The sequence below is a fragment of the Pundamilia nyererei genome, unplaced genomic scaffold (assembly GCF_000239375.1).
Source record: "Pundamilia nyererei isolate P.nyererei 1_Seehausen unplaced genomic scaffold, PunNye1.0 scaffold00510, whole genome shotgun sequence".
Lineage (NCBI taxonomy): Eukaryota > Metazoa > Chordata > Actinopteri > Cichliformes > Cichlidae > Pundamilia > Pundamilia nyererei.
In genome coordinates, this window is record NW_005187911.1 from 74,720 (window position 1) to 90,757 (window position 16,038).

The 16,038-nt window shown below is 44.3% G+C and overlaps 1 protein-coding gene across 1 annotated transcript; it reads right to left on the reverse strand.

Moving 5' to 3' along the window:
- Positions 1-16: 16 nt before the first annotated feature.
- LOC102215633 (F-box/WD repeat-containing protein 7-like) lies at positions 17-15,069 on the reverse strand. The gene is made up of 11 exons (XM_005754132.2): positions 14,768-15,069; positions 9,952-10,034; positions 8,599-8,734; positions 7,892-8,026; positions 7,671-7,794; positions 6,145-6,266; positions 5,951-6,064; positions 1,326-1,507; positions 932-1,157; positions 752-818; positions 17-331 (listed from the first exon to the last, which is right to left on the reverse strand). Exons 1-11 carry the CDS (start codon positions 14,804-14,806, stop codon positions 144-146), a joined length of 1,416 nt encoding a protein of 471 aa, XP_005754189.1. The 5' UTR covers positions 14,807-15,069; the 3' UTR covers positions 17-143.
- Between the last annotated feature and the right edge of the window lie 969 nt (positions 15,070-16,038).

Consider the following 16,038-nt stretch of genomic DNA (forward strand, 5'->3'; position numbering starts at 1 on the left):
ATCTCAGAGCCTTTACAATGCCCCTGTTTCCTCACTTCCTCCCAGCGGGTTGCGGACTTTTGAGTCAGCCTGTTTTATTGCCGAGTCAGCGATCTGGCGCAGAAGTTCCACGGCGACCCTCACCTTCAAGCTGCTCTCATTGTTTAATCGGACAGATTCCCTCTAAGGGACGTTACCAGCTTCTCACCTTGCAGCGTGTGGAGACACTGTCCTGTCCGGATGTCCCACACTCGCACCGTGGAGTCGGCATTCCCGGAAACCAGGATGTTGTCTCGAAGCTCCATGCCGCTGGTCAGCGATTGGTGGCCCGTCAGCGTGTGGACACACCCACCTGAACGAGAGACACTCGTTTACCTTAGACTGGCACCCATGTGTTTCATTTTTATTTGCAAATTTTTATATGATTACAGCAGGTTACAACCAACAGGGGGCGCACTGAGCATCACTGTATTTATTCTGTTTAAATTAGATAAAAGTGAAAAGAGGCGATTGCAGCAGCTTTCTGCATTATTTGCCACAAACCCTTAAAAATCAACCATTTTTTTTTTTTTCTTCATTTATCACAGAGAAAGAGGCGGTCGTGTTTCAGTTGTGTTCCTATGAGTTATATGTAAAGCAAAATAAATCTATAGTAATAATGATAAACACAGCCTGTCATCCAGAGTTACTGCCCCCTAGTGTCTGAATACAGAAATAAACTCATTAAATAACTCCAGGTTCACAGTGAGAAAACAGAGTCCGTGAGGTCTACCTGTCTCTGGGTCCCACACTTTGATTGAAGTGTCCAACGAGCCGCTCACCACGAACACGCCGTCAAACTGCAGAGAGGGGTGGGAGAGGTGGAGTCAAAACCAAAACAAGGAGCTCAAAGATGCTAAACCGCCTCATGTAGAGCTCAGTTTGAAGACTCCTGCTCTGTGTGTGTGTTTACCTGCAGCGAGTACACTCTGTTGGTGTGTCCCTGCAGCGTGTGCAGGCACACCTCTGTCTCGGGGTCCCACACCTTCACCATGTAGTCGTAGCCGCCCGACACCACGCGGCGCCCGTCGTACTGAACGCAGCGCACCGCCGCCAAGTGGCCAGTCAGGACGTGCTCACAGCGGCCAGTCGACACGTCCCACACGCGCAGCGTGGTGTCCCGAGAGCCCGACACCACCCTGAGAAAAAGAGAGAGAGAGAGAGAGGCATTACATCGCTGCAGTGACAGCCAATCAGGTCAAGGTGAACCAGAGGTGTGTGTTTGTATCTCTGTTAAAGCTGCGCTGACCCAGTTCTATGAGTTCATGTGTAACATTAATTTGTGTGTGTGTGTGAGAGTCTGTTACCGGTTGCCGTTGAGATGCATGCAGCGCACGGTGGACGTGTGTCCGTAAAGCGTGTGCACGCACTCGCCGCTTTCGGCGTCCCACACGCGCAGCGTCCGGTCTGTGGAGCCGCTGATCACCGTGGTAGCCGCCATCTGACTGCACCACACCCCACCGGTGTGACCCGTCAACGTCCGCAGACACTGAGGGAGAACAAAAGAGGGATACATGATGATTAAACAGTGTTATGATTGAATTTAAACTTTGCTTTTAATTTAAATGATAAAACACATGAAAACATTCAGACATGAATGCGACATGAAGACCAGTGATTACAGATAAAGTTGCATTTTTACTGCACTTTAAGCTCAAATATTAGAGTTTGCATTTGGAACAGTCGAGGTCGAAGAAAAGCCAACACGTTCTTCCTCATTCACTTAAGATAAAAGAATAAAGAAATAATCTGCTGCTCTTATCTGGGCCAATGAAAGCTGTTATTCTGGGTTTTTCCTGCTTGGATCAAATTAATTAAACGCAATCAAAGCAGTTTGCACAAACACAGCGAACATTAAACGTCTCTCTCATTGTTTGCGAACGCGTGTGAGTCAATATTTATTCCACTTTCATGGACAGCCTTGAGAGACAAATGCAGTTTCACCTTGAGGGTGTTGTAGCAATAGTTGCCATGGTAACAGTGGCAAAACTTTGCCTTGGCAACTGTTGCGGACACGGAGGAAGACACTGCGGGCGTCGACATGAGCGCTCGCCGTTACTACACGACTGTCAGCGACTCGTACGCGGCGGCGCACACGCCTCATCACCCCCGCAGACTAAAACATTGTGAGGGTGTGTGTGTTTTTCTTTCTGCAGGGAACAAAATGACTTCACACACACAGGCAGGTCTAGGCGGATGAGCGAGCAGGTGTGGCGGACTAAAGAATGTTTAACCGAAACCAGATGAACGACCTGAGTCTGCGAGGGTTACTGTGGTTTATATAGTACACTCAAAGTATCCCACAATGCCTCACTGTGAGTAATGTACAACCAAGGGTCACTATCCAAGCATTGTATCCCATCATGCATTGTTGCTGGAGTAAGAGGCGCTGGTTGGTTTACAGGACAGAATTTCATGAATGACAGGAATTCTTCAAACCCTGAACGCAAACACACACTGGAGCTTCATCAGAGTGTGTGATTGTGTTCCTGTTATGACACGGGTCAGCAGAGATGAGCTTCCTCTGAAGGGTGACCGGTCTCTCCCTTAGAGGCGGGGTAGAGACTCTTGAAACGAGCCATGGTAAACGGCACCTCACGACAGAGTTAATGTCAAACTGTGGCTCTACCGCCTGAGCCACATGTAGAGCAGCTCATGTGTGAATGTCAGACACAAAGCACTCTGGCGTAGAGAAAAACGCCTGTTGCATGGAGAGCTTTGAGCGCTGCATAAGAACCAGACCATTTATCATTTTCCAAAATGACGTCACATGTGCTGTCGTGAGCCGCCGCAGTCCTGCATGTCTCAGATTTTACAACTTTGTGTGTTTTGATGTTGCAGCTCGGTTAGAGACGTGAGTGCACCATCGTGTGGGTTTAACTGCAGTCTTAACAATGCACCAGCAGCTCACACATTACACAGACGGCCATGCGGCAACAGTGTGAAAAAGATGAAACTTTGTGGAAAATGCTCAAATTCTCATGATGTGGAGGTTTGTCTGAGTGGCGACGCCCGTCGTTCTGCAGAATGCTGCTGCGGCTAACAGCAGTGATAAATGGATGTGACTGTGTGACGTCACAGTGCCATGCAGTGTCCCACGCAGCGGGTTTACTGAGGCTTAACTCTTTCCACCTTTGATGCTTACAAGGATTTAGCTTTGTTTCTCTTTTCTGAACTGAGTAGTTTCTGTCATACTTCATAACAACAGGTGAGCGTGGTCGCTGCCTACACAGCTGTCCTCGGAAAAAAAACCAGAACCTGTTCGTCCGTGTAGATTCTTGGTCATAAGGTCACAGTAGTCTAACAAGCTTAAAAAGAAGGCGACAGGACTTCTGGAAGTTTTTCAAATTTATGTACAGGTGACAGAACTCATCATTAAGCGTACAAGGGAGTTGGTCTAATACCATCTTAAGGGGAAAAGAGTTGAGGAGCTCGGTTACTCAGGGGCGTCCTCCACACCGACAGGAACCCTGAGGTGGTTCAGGATGGGGTGTGGATGCCTCCTGGGCACCTCGTTAGGAGGACACAAGCTCTCAGCTGGCTTGGGAACACAGCGTCACCAGAGCAAAGAGGACGGAGGAGGTGAAGGTGAAGGAATCACAACAGTCTGCTTGTGTTTTAAGCCTGAAACATGTTCAGGATTGTTCTTCTGGTATTACTCTCCTTTTCTTAAAGTGGACTTTCCTTATAAAACAAGATGAGCAAACAGTAAAAACACTGAAACCAGGAAATCAAGAGCACAAGATTGAAGCAGACTGGTATTACATGAGCCCGGCCTTAGCTTAACTTCAGCACAATCAAAGATGTCTTTGGCATCCTGCTCATGGCTACTTTTGGAGGGTTTTAAACTATTTTAAAAGGACCTGCAGGGACCCATAAAACTGTTATTTGGTGTAAAACAACCTCCTCTTGCAGAACATTTTGCAGAGTTAAATTAAGATGATCAGTTGCAGCACGGACGTGCACTTGCAATCAGACAGCTTCTTGGCTTCTGCAGAGAGGGCTGCACTTTATGTCAACATTACATTATCCTCGTCTTGGTGCAGCGGGTAGACCGAGAATCTGCAACAATGGCGAAAGCTTAGCTGGCTTAAGATGAGTCCGGGCATCTTTTCTCTGAGGACAAAGGAGGGATTTATATTCCAGCAATGTTCCCTGTTTATTTAAGGAGCTTTTCATGGTCTGAAATAAGGTAAACGAGAGCCTGTCACCTTTCTGAATGCACTCTGATTGCATATTGTGTGTTTAACAGTCTGCGGGTGTTAAACAGGAAGGTTTACAAAAACACGCCAACAGAAACAGACACTTTCTCTACACCTTCAACACAAATGTGAGTATTCAAACAGAGATGCCTCGGGTGGTGTGCGTCTGTGTCTGTGTGTGTGTGTGTGTGTGTGTGTGTACACAAATAGCTTCCCAGCGACACACCCCGACTGACACGACTGCTCCGCCTGTGTTTAGTCCGTTTAGCCACTCTGAGCTTCTCACTGTCCTATTAGGTCACGCTGGCCTACATATTAAAATCTTATTCAGGTCAAATCTGAAGCTGAGTGCAGCTCGCACGCAGGAGAGTCCCATTATTTCATGATAATGTCTTTTACTGACGATTCTCAAGGTCACCTTGATTAAACACTTGATAGCTTCAAATTTAAACCCAAACATATTTGAGCTCTGATTCTTTGAAATCAGAGCTTGAAATGTGGTAAACATATGTCTGACTTCCAGACGATTAAGCCCACAGACTGACGGTTTCCTCTCGTCGCACCCCGATGTTCACATTTCCAGGCTGAAGTGAAATTTGTCCATGAACTCGAGCACCTGTTGTGGACTCGAAAGTCCTTCTAGAAGCAAGTCTAGCAACTCATCAGCCATTCTGGATCAAATCCAGGGAGTTACTCATTGCTTTAATTGCTCTGTGTTTCTTCCTCTGTATGAGGAATGAGCGCCCGGTTGCTAACTGATCTACAGGTAACTCACTTCCTCCTGATGACAGCCTCCTACACAAATACCTGCCCAGGACAAAAGATTCACTCATTCATCTTTCGCTCAACCAGCCACACCTGCATCTACCTGCAGCTCTTCCATGTGCTTTGCTCACCAGTCTGAAGGCGTTCGCAGGAGCGTTTCACTCTTTAGTCTGAACTGGTTTCACATGTTTATGTCAGACACAAAAGCACTCCACATCACTCTGCTCACATCCTGTAGAGCAGGGATGTCACATTATAGTGTTTCTGTCAGTTTTTAACAGATTACAGATACACATCGCCTTCCTGTATTCACCTGATGGAGGTGCAGACACCAAGTTGGCTCCTGAAGCAAAACCCTTCATTTCTCGTCCCAGTTCAATTATCGGTTTCCAAAGAAGGAAACATTGAGATCTGATAATGGTGTGCAACAGCATTATCAGATAATAATGCTGCCCAGGGTATGAAGATATAAATCCTTGTTCTTGCTCGATGAACTTGGGCTCATGGATTATGCAATATTTAGATCATCTTTACAGAAGATTTGATGGCAGTTTCTTAATCTTAATTTTGTCAAAGTCTATATGGTTTGTTTACTTTTAGGTTGGTGCTAAATCATTTATCTGATAGGCTTTATTGTGAAGTACTACAAAATAAAAGTCATATTTGTACCGAATTTGACTTGCAAAAATAAAAGCCTCACTTTTTTTAGCGAAACAGCTCCTGCAGCCCTGCAGAGTAAAAGGAGCTGCAGAAATATTCACACTGTATGTACTTTAATGTGTGAATTTCATAATAAAAGCATCGCTTCTAGAAATTTCACAGTGTTCCAAAATAAAAGCGCACACCTTGTTTGCTAGGCGACACAAACAATCACACACACACACACGCATGTGATCGTGTGGTCGAAGCAAAAGAAAACAATCGTTTCCATAATCGATACGTCCGTCTCTGCTGTTGCGTCCTACCTTGCCGGTGATGGCGGACCACACTTTGAGCGTGTTGTCGTCTGAGCCGCTGACAATCAGGTCGCCGCTGAACTGCAGGCACGTGATCACATGATCATCGTGGCCTTTTAACACCTGCAAAGACATTTAAAGACAATCAGTTCACATTTACATCTCAGACCGATGCTGTTGAACCGAGGCGGTGTGTGCGTTACCATGGGTTCCCGTGTGTCCCCCTTCCTCCAGTTGGTCTCTATGCGATGCTGTCTAATGTAGGTCGATTTCCACTCACTGACTGCAGCACTTGATCGCCTGTGACGAGACGACTCTGATATACCTGCAGAGGGGACGGGGTAAAAAAAGAGGATACATTTCAAAAACGGGGCGCTCAGTCTCACCCATCTCCTCGCAGATGCGCATATTAATTAAAAAATCCTAGGTTAAGTTATCACATTCACTAACTCAGGTGTCCATGTCGCCCACCTGCATGGCGCAGTGATGAAAATACTCCATCAACCTGTTTTTTTGTTGTTGCCACACCTTTTTGGGAGGAAAATAGCAAATCTGATGAGCAGATTTAAATAAAGATCATAAGACAAAAACAGATTTCTAATGAACTTCAGAGTCAATATTTGGGAGGCCAGTCCATGATGATTACGTTTCATCACCATACCTGAAGTTCACTGTAGTGTAGTGGAATAGCATCTACTGTGACTTTACTAAAGTAGACCAACTTTAAGCCAACATTCATTAGTATGTAAGATGAGTGTGGTTAATGAAGGTTAGCTGCATTTATATTCTTGCTGAGTTCTTGCTAACGTCGACACCGATCCCGGCAGTATGGCAGGGGAGTTGATAATTAGCCTTATTTGTGAAGCTGGTGAGCTGCAGTCAGCATCGGCTTCATTAGTATGGCTGTGGTGTGGCGCTAACGTTAGGTAGCCTCATTGGTATGGCTGCTGAGCGCAGGCAGTGAATCTCGGCTGACTGGCAGAATTCCCAGGCACACACACGCACACACACACACACGCGCGCGCACACACACACACACGCGCGCGCACACACACACACACACACACACACGCACACACACACACAGCCACTGCATTGCGCTGAATGAAGGTGCAGTGACTGTGTGTGGCTGTATTTGCATGTTTCACTCAGGTTAGAAAGCACCATACATCCAGCAAGTTCCCGTCTCTCTATTTGTATTCTGGTTTCCATATTCCCCTGTGAAAACAGTGGAAAAACACCTGCAGCCTTCAGGTGCTACCTGATAAAACTCACACTCGCAACAGAAAACAGAAGGAAATTAATATAACAATGTGCTGCTGTCCTGGGCTTTTAAATGTAATTACCACCCTCAACCTCGAAATAAACTGCCATCTACTTCGTTTTGCCTTTGATTGAATCATTTAAATATTGAGGTGCCTTTTCTGCATTTTTTTAAATTTGATTTGCTAAAGCTGCTGAGGTCCTCTCATGGTCAAACTTCCAGTCATTTTTTTATGATTTAATTATAGCTGAGATGATCATCTCTCCAAGGAACATTAACTGCTTCGTTAACCAAGCAGACAATATACGTTTATCCAATGCAAGGCTCTTAATTTGGAGTTTGTTCATTTTTTAAATAAACCACAGTGAAGTGCATATCTCTGGATCACAGACCACGCAAAAGGTTTCTCTTAGTCTCTTAAGGGCTCAATCGTAAGTTAAGTCTTACTGAATAAAACGTCATTACCTTCCTCGCGGCATTTCTCCCTCCACAGCAGGTTGTCTTCAGCCAGGGTCCTCCAGTTCCTGCAGGTCTGAGCGGCCTGCAGCAGGTCTCTGGGAGCCAGGAAGGTGAGCACGTACAGGGCTAGCTGCAAACACGGTGATAAAACACAATATTTGAAGCGCACTGCTCATCAACGGGGCCACATCTCTCAGACAGCAGAGCGGACTGCTTTTGTGCTGTACCTCTTTGGGCAGAAGTGATATAAAGTCTCTCTGGAACTGAGGCTCAATGACCTGCATCATGTGCTTCACCTGGCTGGTCTCACACCTGTTGATCAGCTCGTCCAGAGCCAGCAGCCGCTCAGGGCCGCTCCACATCTGTGTGAAAAGGCAGCGAGGGGAAACATTAGCACAGGATGAAGAGAAAGATTTACATTTACTGTTGCCACTAAAGTGCCTCCATATAAAGTGTTAACATTTTTGTACCGCTTTGTTTTCCTGTGTATTTACTGTAATTGTTATATTTCTCCTCTTCTGTGTGCATTTCAGGGTGTGTCATCTTTTACTTTTTGTTTTTATTCCCTTATCTCTAAACTGGTTTAAACTGTCTCTCCAAAGAGATCATGTTTTTATTCCCTCCATTTAAATGTCTCCCATCTCTTTGTGTGTCTGTACTTGTATGTTTTTTTAGTTACATAAGAACAGCTTGGAGGCAGCAGCACTCTGCCACTGTGTTTGTGTAGCGAGCGGAAGATACACCACACTTTACCAAAAATCAAGAAAAGCTGCAGTTTAGCTGCTGTCCTTGAAGAACCAGGACCAGTGTCTCTCTGCTCGGACGTGCATATAATCTGTGCACTGAAATTTTGCTAATTAAAAGTTCTTTGTTGGATTTTGTGTAAATATAGTCTCTGGATTATCTGAGAGAACATGATTGTACGTGTGCTGACCTGGAAGGTGTGGAGCCAGTCCTGCAGGCCGGAGGGTGGCGGACCAGAGGTGACGCGTCGTCGCTGAGCTGAATGCCCGTTAGCCAGTCGTAGGTCACCGAATGTGGTGGGCGTGGCCTGAACCAGACTGGATGGACTGCAGAGAGATGCAGGAGCAGTACAGCAGAAATGTGACTGTTTACCATCGTAAACCCATAAAACATCCATCCATGCATGTTACACCTTTCTTTTATCCTTTTGGTTTATGCTCTGAACTGGTAAAGCTGATCTAATTTAACCATTTAACATTCTTATTAAATCACTAATTCGCTATTAAAATTCGATACAAAGGATTCCTGGATCAAATCCACTGTGGCTGCTATATTCATAAATGTTAGGAGAGCGATGACTTTAACTTCTCTGGACACTGTGTCACAAAATCTGCATGGACAGAATCACCAATCAAAACCAACACAGGGAAGATAGACGCCAGTCAGAGTGTCGGGTCTAGTCGACGGGGTGTTTCTGAATGTAAACCCTGTCTTGCTGGTTCGTCTCTGCTGCAGGATGTCTGCAGGTGCAGATGAGAGCAACTAGAAGCCCGGGGGAGCAATGGAGAACTGAGTTAGCAGCCAACTGTTGCACGCTGCCAAAAGCGGAATGGATAGGAGACGCCGAGCTATCAGTGTGATACAGGAAGCCCAAGGCAACCAATAATCATTCCCCAGGTTCACCTACACAAACCTTGTGAGTTTGGTTTGCTTCAGGTAGACTTCGTCTTTTCGTCATGTTTGCTAGAGCTGAGCTAAAAACCAAGTGGGTGTGGGCTTTTGGGAAGGGGCAAAAAATGCACAAAATCAGCTTTGTAGCAAAAAAGAATGCACAAAAAAATAAATAAAGAGAAGAAAAAAACTCTTTGAATTTTGTGTTGCTGTGGGGTGCTGTTTTAAGGGTCATCCACACAGCATCACACGCTATCAGTGATTTGGCAACGAAAACAACTATATTGGGCAATGTGCAGCAGCAGGCAAATAATAATAGTAATAATGTAAGATGGGCGTGTTACGGGTCCAACTCATTAAAACCTTGAAGGAGCAACTGAAGCGACGGGTCCTGGGTGTAAACCAGACGGACGATTAACATTTATGGAGGTTCAGTTACATCGACGACCAGTTTTAAACGTGGTGTTTGTTTGCATGTGAAACTAGCTCCAGCCTGGGCGCCATTTTGGTGCAAAGCAGGTAAATCGGTGACAGGATCTTTGTTCACTTCATGTTATTAGAGCACATTAGCATGTTGTTCCAAGTATTCCTAGTTTAGTTCAACAGTTTTGTGAAAAGATTCGTTCTGACGTTAAGAAATCAAATGTGGTACCTGAGGTATCCGTTGCCTTTGCAGTGCTTCTTCCCCGAAGGGAACGGCCGGCCGTCTGGACCATGGTCCAACTTCCTCTTCATCTGATGAAAGATAAAAAGAGAAACCATCACAGACTGTAACCCTCCCGTTTTGGAACAACAACAGAGCCAAAAGGAGCTTTGTAGGCCAAACTAATTGGATTTACCAACCGAGCTCCCAAAGCCCCACTTTGCTGCACGCTGGTGATTTGATTATTTGCAAATACCATAAAATAAGTCTGTCAGATCATTACCTGATCCGTCTGATCAGGTAATGGTGGGGTTGAGCGTCATAAAGAAAAAAGACTCTCCATGTGAGAAACCTTTTTAAAAAGCTTTAACTTCTCCACAAACCACTTCAAACGAGCTCTGGCTGCAATAGCAGTTTTTACCCAAGGGCCAAAAAAAAAACCTGGTTACTCTGACCGTATCCTTCCTCAGCGGAAATCAGCTAAAATAAACAGCGCAGCTAGAAGTTCAGCATCAGCACAGAAAAACAAAAGCAGAAGACATTTATATTGTATATGTCCCTAAAGCATGGGACGAGAACAAAGCTAATGACTTCAAATCTGCACAGACAAAACAAACCACACAAAGACCATTTACAACAACTGGAAAAGATCAGGACACACTGAGGACTACTGTGGCCGGCTATGGATTTTATTTCCACTTGATTAAAGAGGCTGATGGATACGACTTCCACAGTAAAAAGTAAGACTCAAGACTAAATAAGCCAGACAACAAACTGGAGCTCTAGAGATGGGTAACACAACAAATACCAAACTAACAGCTGGTCTTATACTAAAACAAATATAGACAAGACATATTTTTACAGTTTTATATATGACGTAAAGCCCATTATTTACCGTCTATCACAAAGCTAACACAGGGACTGTGAGGTTCCAGTGTTAACCACTGCAACACTACGCTGCCCAGCATGGTCATGGCATATTTCAGCAAATGTGTCATGTTTTGTTTGTTTTTTAATTTAGCTCTTCAGTGTGTGACCGTTCACTTACTGTATCTAACTTAGTTTGGCATGTGGGGGAAAACGTTGGCCTTCCTCGGTCTACGTGGTCTAATCATTCGCAATGCCCCAATTATCTTCACAATCATCTCCACAGTATTAATGTGAGCCAGCCGAATTCATATTAGCCTGCAACCAGTGTCTGCACTCATGATGCCAGCGCAGTAAGAGCTAGAGGAGTTCCCACGGATGTTTGTGGGTTTCTGGGTCGACCCTGCGGTCAGAAAGACGACCAAACGGCTGGAGCCGAGTCCACATCATCAAAGAGCTGCAGATAAACCCGAGGCCGTCTTTTGAACCGCAGAGATGCTGGAAACACCTACGCCGCCAACTTAGACAAAGCGAGGTCTGAATCAGCCCTCTCCATCTCTCGCTCGCTCTTCTCTGAGCGTCTCTCGCTGTGAATGAACGCAGGAATGCAGAAAATCAGAGGAATGTCGGCGGTGCAGCGCCGCTCTAAAATAGCCCCCAACACACACACATGCAGAGGATAGCATCTGTGTGTGTTCAAAATTAAACATGGGCAAGAAGCACCTGTAAATATTTCAGATTGTAGATTATCAGTGGGCGTTCTTCACTCCCTAACATAAACTTATAATCTGCTTTCCATTTTCAGACTCCGTGTCGCTGGATTTTAATAACAGATGCCGCGTCTGTGTGGATTTGATTAAGCCGGAAAAAATAAATAAAATAAAATAAAAAGGAAAAAACTTGACCTTGGGGGGCTGGAAAACTGAAGAATGTGTTTACAGTTAGAACCAGACGACTTTGGCTTTTGGGTGGGTGGCAGAGACACATCTGTGCTTCAGCAGCAAAAATGTCCCAATCAAGCTAAACTGGGACTTTTTGGAGGGTTAGCATCTCTGCAGCTTCACCTTAAATCAAGTTTATAATAATGAGAAGAGGATACGCCGTGGCCTTACATCGACCTAGGTGCAATTTTGCCGGGATTTAATGTGAAGTCTCCCTCCATAATCTGTGTTTTTACAACATAGTGAAGGAGCTAACGTCCATTTGAAGCTCCAAACGCAAACAAACACTAGTTATTAAAGTTTTATCTGACTTTAAGTAGATTTCTGCCTCCACAAATTGCAGTTTTACAGCAGCTGCTGTCTCTAAGGTGCATCTTTTATTCATATTTTCAAAGTGCAGCGAGGTGAAGGATTCAATTTAAATAGAGTTGAATTCGTTTGTATTAGATTTTCCAGGTTTCCTGCAGCTTTTTCTAGCTCAGTCCTATTTATGCAGCCGTGTTACAGATAAAACTGTCAATTTAAAAGAGCATTGTATTTCAAAATTATTTTTAGTTTTAGATTTTCTTCTTTGAAACATCTTTTTAACTTAAAAATAATCACACGGCCATTAAGGAGACAAAAAACTATTCTGTGTTTAACTGATCGCCATGGATACTGATCGTTTTAAACACCATTTTAAACGTGAACTGTGAAAAAATGGATTTCTAAGCTTTCAATCCTTCAGTTTGAAGCTGTGACGATAAATGAGCATTTGATGTAGAAGTCACGTATCCGTTTAATCAATTACTTTTGTTTTCCACTCCTGGATGGAGGCAAATAGCCGTTTTTAACTTTCTGCTGCTGTGGTTTGAAGCCAACAAGACAAATTAGCATTAGAAATGAAAGCCTTGTATCCTCTTAATTCACGTTAATAGATAATATCTGTTCATAAAAAGCTTCATCGGTCTGGAACACAAAGTTTACATGGTAGCGTTGGGACCAATATAAATATTTACATAAAATATAAACAGTTTCTAACTGTTGCTGTTTGCAGATTAAAGGATAAACAGGTAAACACTACAGATTAGTTTGAGTTGGCATTTTAGCTCATGTCCAATGTTTTGTCAAACACTTTCAAGGTTTTAATCTTGTAGTCTTAACCAAGCACTTAACTACTAAGCACTAAAGTGAAGCTTGACTGAAATGAATTTTGACCTGTATTAAACCCCACATGCTGACCCGGCTGCTCAGTAGAAAGACTTCATTCATTTGTGTTTTCAGAGAAGAAGCAGTGTCAGTTTCTAAGGCTTCATTCCTGTGGTCAGTAACAGAAGATGTGACTGACCATTACACACTCAGCGTTAGCTTGATTTCAATGTGAATTCTGGTGTTTTATACAGACTGAACCTAACAATGTGTCTCACAGCAGCTGTGCTTTACATTATCTGTCTTTTGAGGAGGTTTAGTGATACAGTTTCCTTTAAATTTTAATATTGACGTGATTTTATTTTCATTTGGATCCTCACCTTGATCCCAACTGGAGTTGATTTCATGTGTTTTTCTCTCGTATCTGACCACAGATATGGCAGAATACTGACACTGACATGCCTGTGCAGTGAAAGGCTCCACCTTTGTTTGTTTTCACAGTGTCGGGAGAAAGAAAAGTTACTGTCAAGGTTTCATTCCTGTGGCTCACAGCACCAACAACGAGTACAGACTTTTTTCCCCCTCGTTTAACCAGCGTATAGGAGGCAAACAAAGCAGAGTGTGACGGTATTTGAGGATTCGTGGAAGAAAGAAAGAGCCAATTTTGAGAAATTTAAGCCAAACAAAGCAAATTATATCAGCTACTGTCAGCCTTCCTTATTTTTCGGGGGGGAAGAAAGTTTGCAAGGTGTCATTCTATGAAGTTCTCTCTGCAATCGTATGTGTTTCACCTTTAAGAAATCACATTTGACCTGTAAAATTGCACTTTTACCACGTGCAGAGTAAAGTGCCCTGAATTTAATTGTGCCTCAGAGTACAGGGAGGAAGAAATGTCACTTTTCAGGGCTTACCCAGCATTTATGAGCCAAATAGCACAGCTGCTAGAGATTGTCACAGCTGTACTGTAAAACATCCCAGATTTACAAAGGGCAGGAGGTGTCAGGTTTTTACGTTTTCATCTTGCAGTTTGAGGTTAATTTGATTTAAAGTACTTTTTTCAACCTTTATTAAACCCTACTGGCCCAAAATGGTGGCGTTTGCATGGTTGCACAGTGGACTAAACCACCTTTTGTCTGCATTTTCACAGTGCAGGGAGGAAAAATGTCACCTTCATAAGGTTTTGTGCCTGAAAGAGGAACAAACATAGATATTGACGTTAGGGCCGACTAAAAAAAAAAATGTAACTCAAGTCTTACCTGCCAAAAAGGGGTCTATTTACATGACAGTACAGTGAAATGCACTCCTGCATTTATGTTAAATATGAACAATATGACTTTTGTGGGTTTAGGCAGAAAAATCTAAGCCAAACAACACAGATCACAGCAGCTGTACTGCAAAACATCACTCATTTCAAGGAGCACAAGTCACTTTGTGAAGGTTTAATAAACCATATGGGACCGTGGAGCGCACCGCCTCCACCTGCATTTTCACAGGGCAGGGAGGGAAAATGTTAATTATTATTGAGGTTTGTAGCTATAAATCATGAAATAAACATTAGACACTGAAGTTTAGAATCTAAAGAATTTAAATAAGATTTTTAGATTTTATGTCACCGTTTACAGGTTACACCCGCGGCTGAGCAGTAAAATCTATCACCAATAATCAATCACAGAGAGGGTGACACGGGGAGGAGAGGGAGGACACGGATGCCCCCCCTCTCTGGTTCCGCAGTGGTCCACGCTCGCACGCGCACTCGCACGCGCCGCCGAAGCATTTCGCTGTCAGTGACAGAAACGCCTTGTCATGCCGGCGCACGAGCCTGACAACCTTCAACATCTGCACCACAACCGCCCTTATCGATCGGCCGCTCGTCTCTAATCGATACTCACTTTGTAGAAGATGAGCTTCAAGGTGCCGTAGAAACCCATGGCTGCCCCCTCCGGTAGGTACGAGCCTCCCGGAGCCCCGAGGGGTGGAAAAAATATATATTACAAAGTTCAAATGAATGAATCCGGAAATAAAATTTGGGAAAATAAAAATAAAGAGGGATATCCGAGAATGGGCGTGACGTCACACATCCATGGGGCGCTAATCGATGAGTTTGAGAGGAGCCGCCGAGCTGCTGCTGCTGCTTCAGGATCCACTCACTGACTGACTCCCTCTCTGCGCTCCGGCTCTATGCGGCTCGACCTCCACGGGAACACGCAGGGACATGCCTCTCCGTGCCTCGTGAGAGGGAGGGTGGAGCCTCTGTGCGTGTCCGTGTGTGTGAGAGAGAGTGTGCGTGTCCAATGCACGGTAATTATCGTCGTTGTAGCCTAATTACCACGAAAACACTCGAGTTTGAGTCCAAAGCGTTTAGAGGAAAACAAGCAGCTGTTTTTAATGAGCGCAGACACACATCAAAGGTTCCGAACAGGAGGAAAGACAGAATCAAATGACACACTGCAACAGTTACACACCATTAATATCACGTCCTCTGCAGAGACACCTCAGTGTCAAACACACACACATGTAATTTAGTGTAATAGTGTAATATACTGGGATATTTATAATTCGAGCTGTGAATTTGTGAATTTGATTTATATCATAGTATTTAATTGGAGCAAATGTGACCACATTTCCTCTGGGATTAATAAACTAGTTTGATTGTCATACACCTGTTAACCTGCTCGTTAATGCACATATCTAACCTGTCAATCACATAGCAGCACTCAGTGCATTGAGGCATGCGGTTGAGATGACCTGTTCAAACGTAGGATTAGACTGAGCGAGACGGGTGTATTTCAGAAGCTGCAGATCTGCTGGGATTTTCCCGCACGACCATCTCTACGGTTTCAATGATGTCAGAGGTCAGAGGGGAATGGCCAGAGTGCTTCACGCTGGCAGGAAGGCAGCAGTAACTCAAATAACCGCTCACCACCAAGGTATGCAGAAAAGCATCTCTGAATGCACAACACAATAGGCCTTAAAGCAGCACACAAAGCCAAGGCTACAATTCACAAAGGATCAACACAATAAAATAAAAAGAATGAAGGAAAAAATGTTGCCTGGCCTGTTTGCTGCTGGGACAGGCTACGTCCACACAGACACAGCTATTTTAGTAAATGTAACTTTTTCTATGAGTTTTGGCCTTTTGTCCACACATTAACAGCACTGT

Bases quoted from the DNA above. Each gene is read 5' to 3' on its own strand.
- LOC102215633 (XM_005754132.2), bottom strand. From the start codon at position 14,806: ATGGGTTTCTACGGCACCTTGAAGCTCATCTTCTACAAA. The intron at 8,027-8,598 runs GTCAGCACACGT...CTTTTCACACAG, and splicing joins ACTGGCTCCACACCTTCCAG to ATGTGGAGCGGCCCTGAGCG. The intron at 7,795-7,891 runs GTACAGCACAAA...CCGTGTTTGCAG, and splicing joins TATCACTTCTGCCCAAAGAG to CTAGCCCTGTACGTGCTCAC.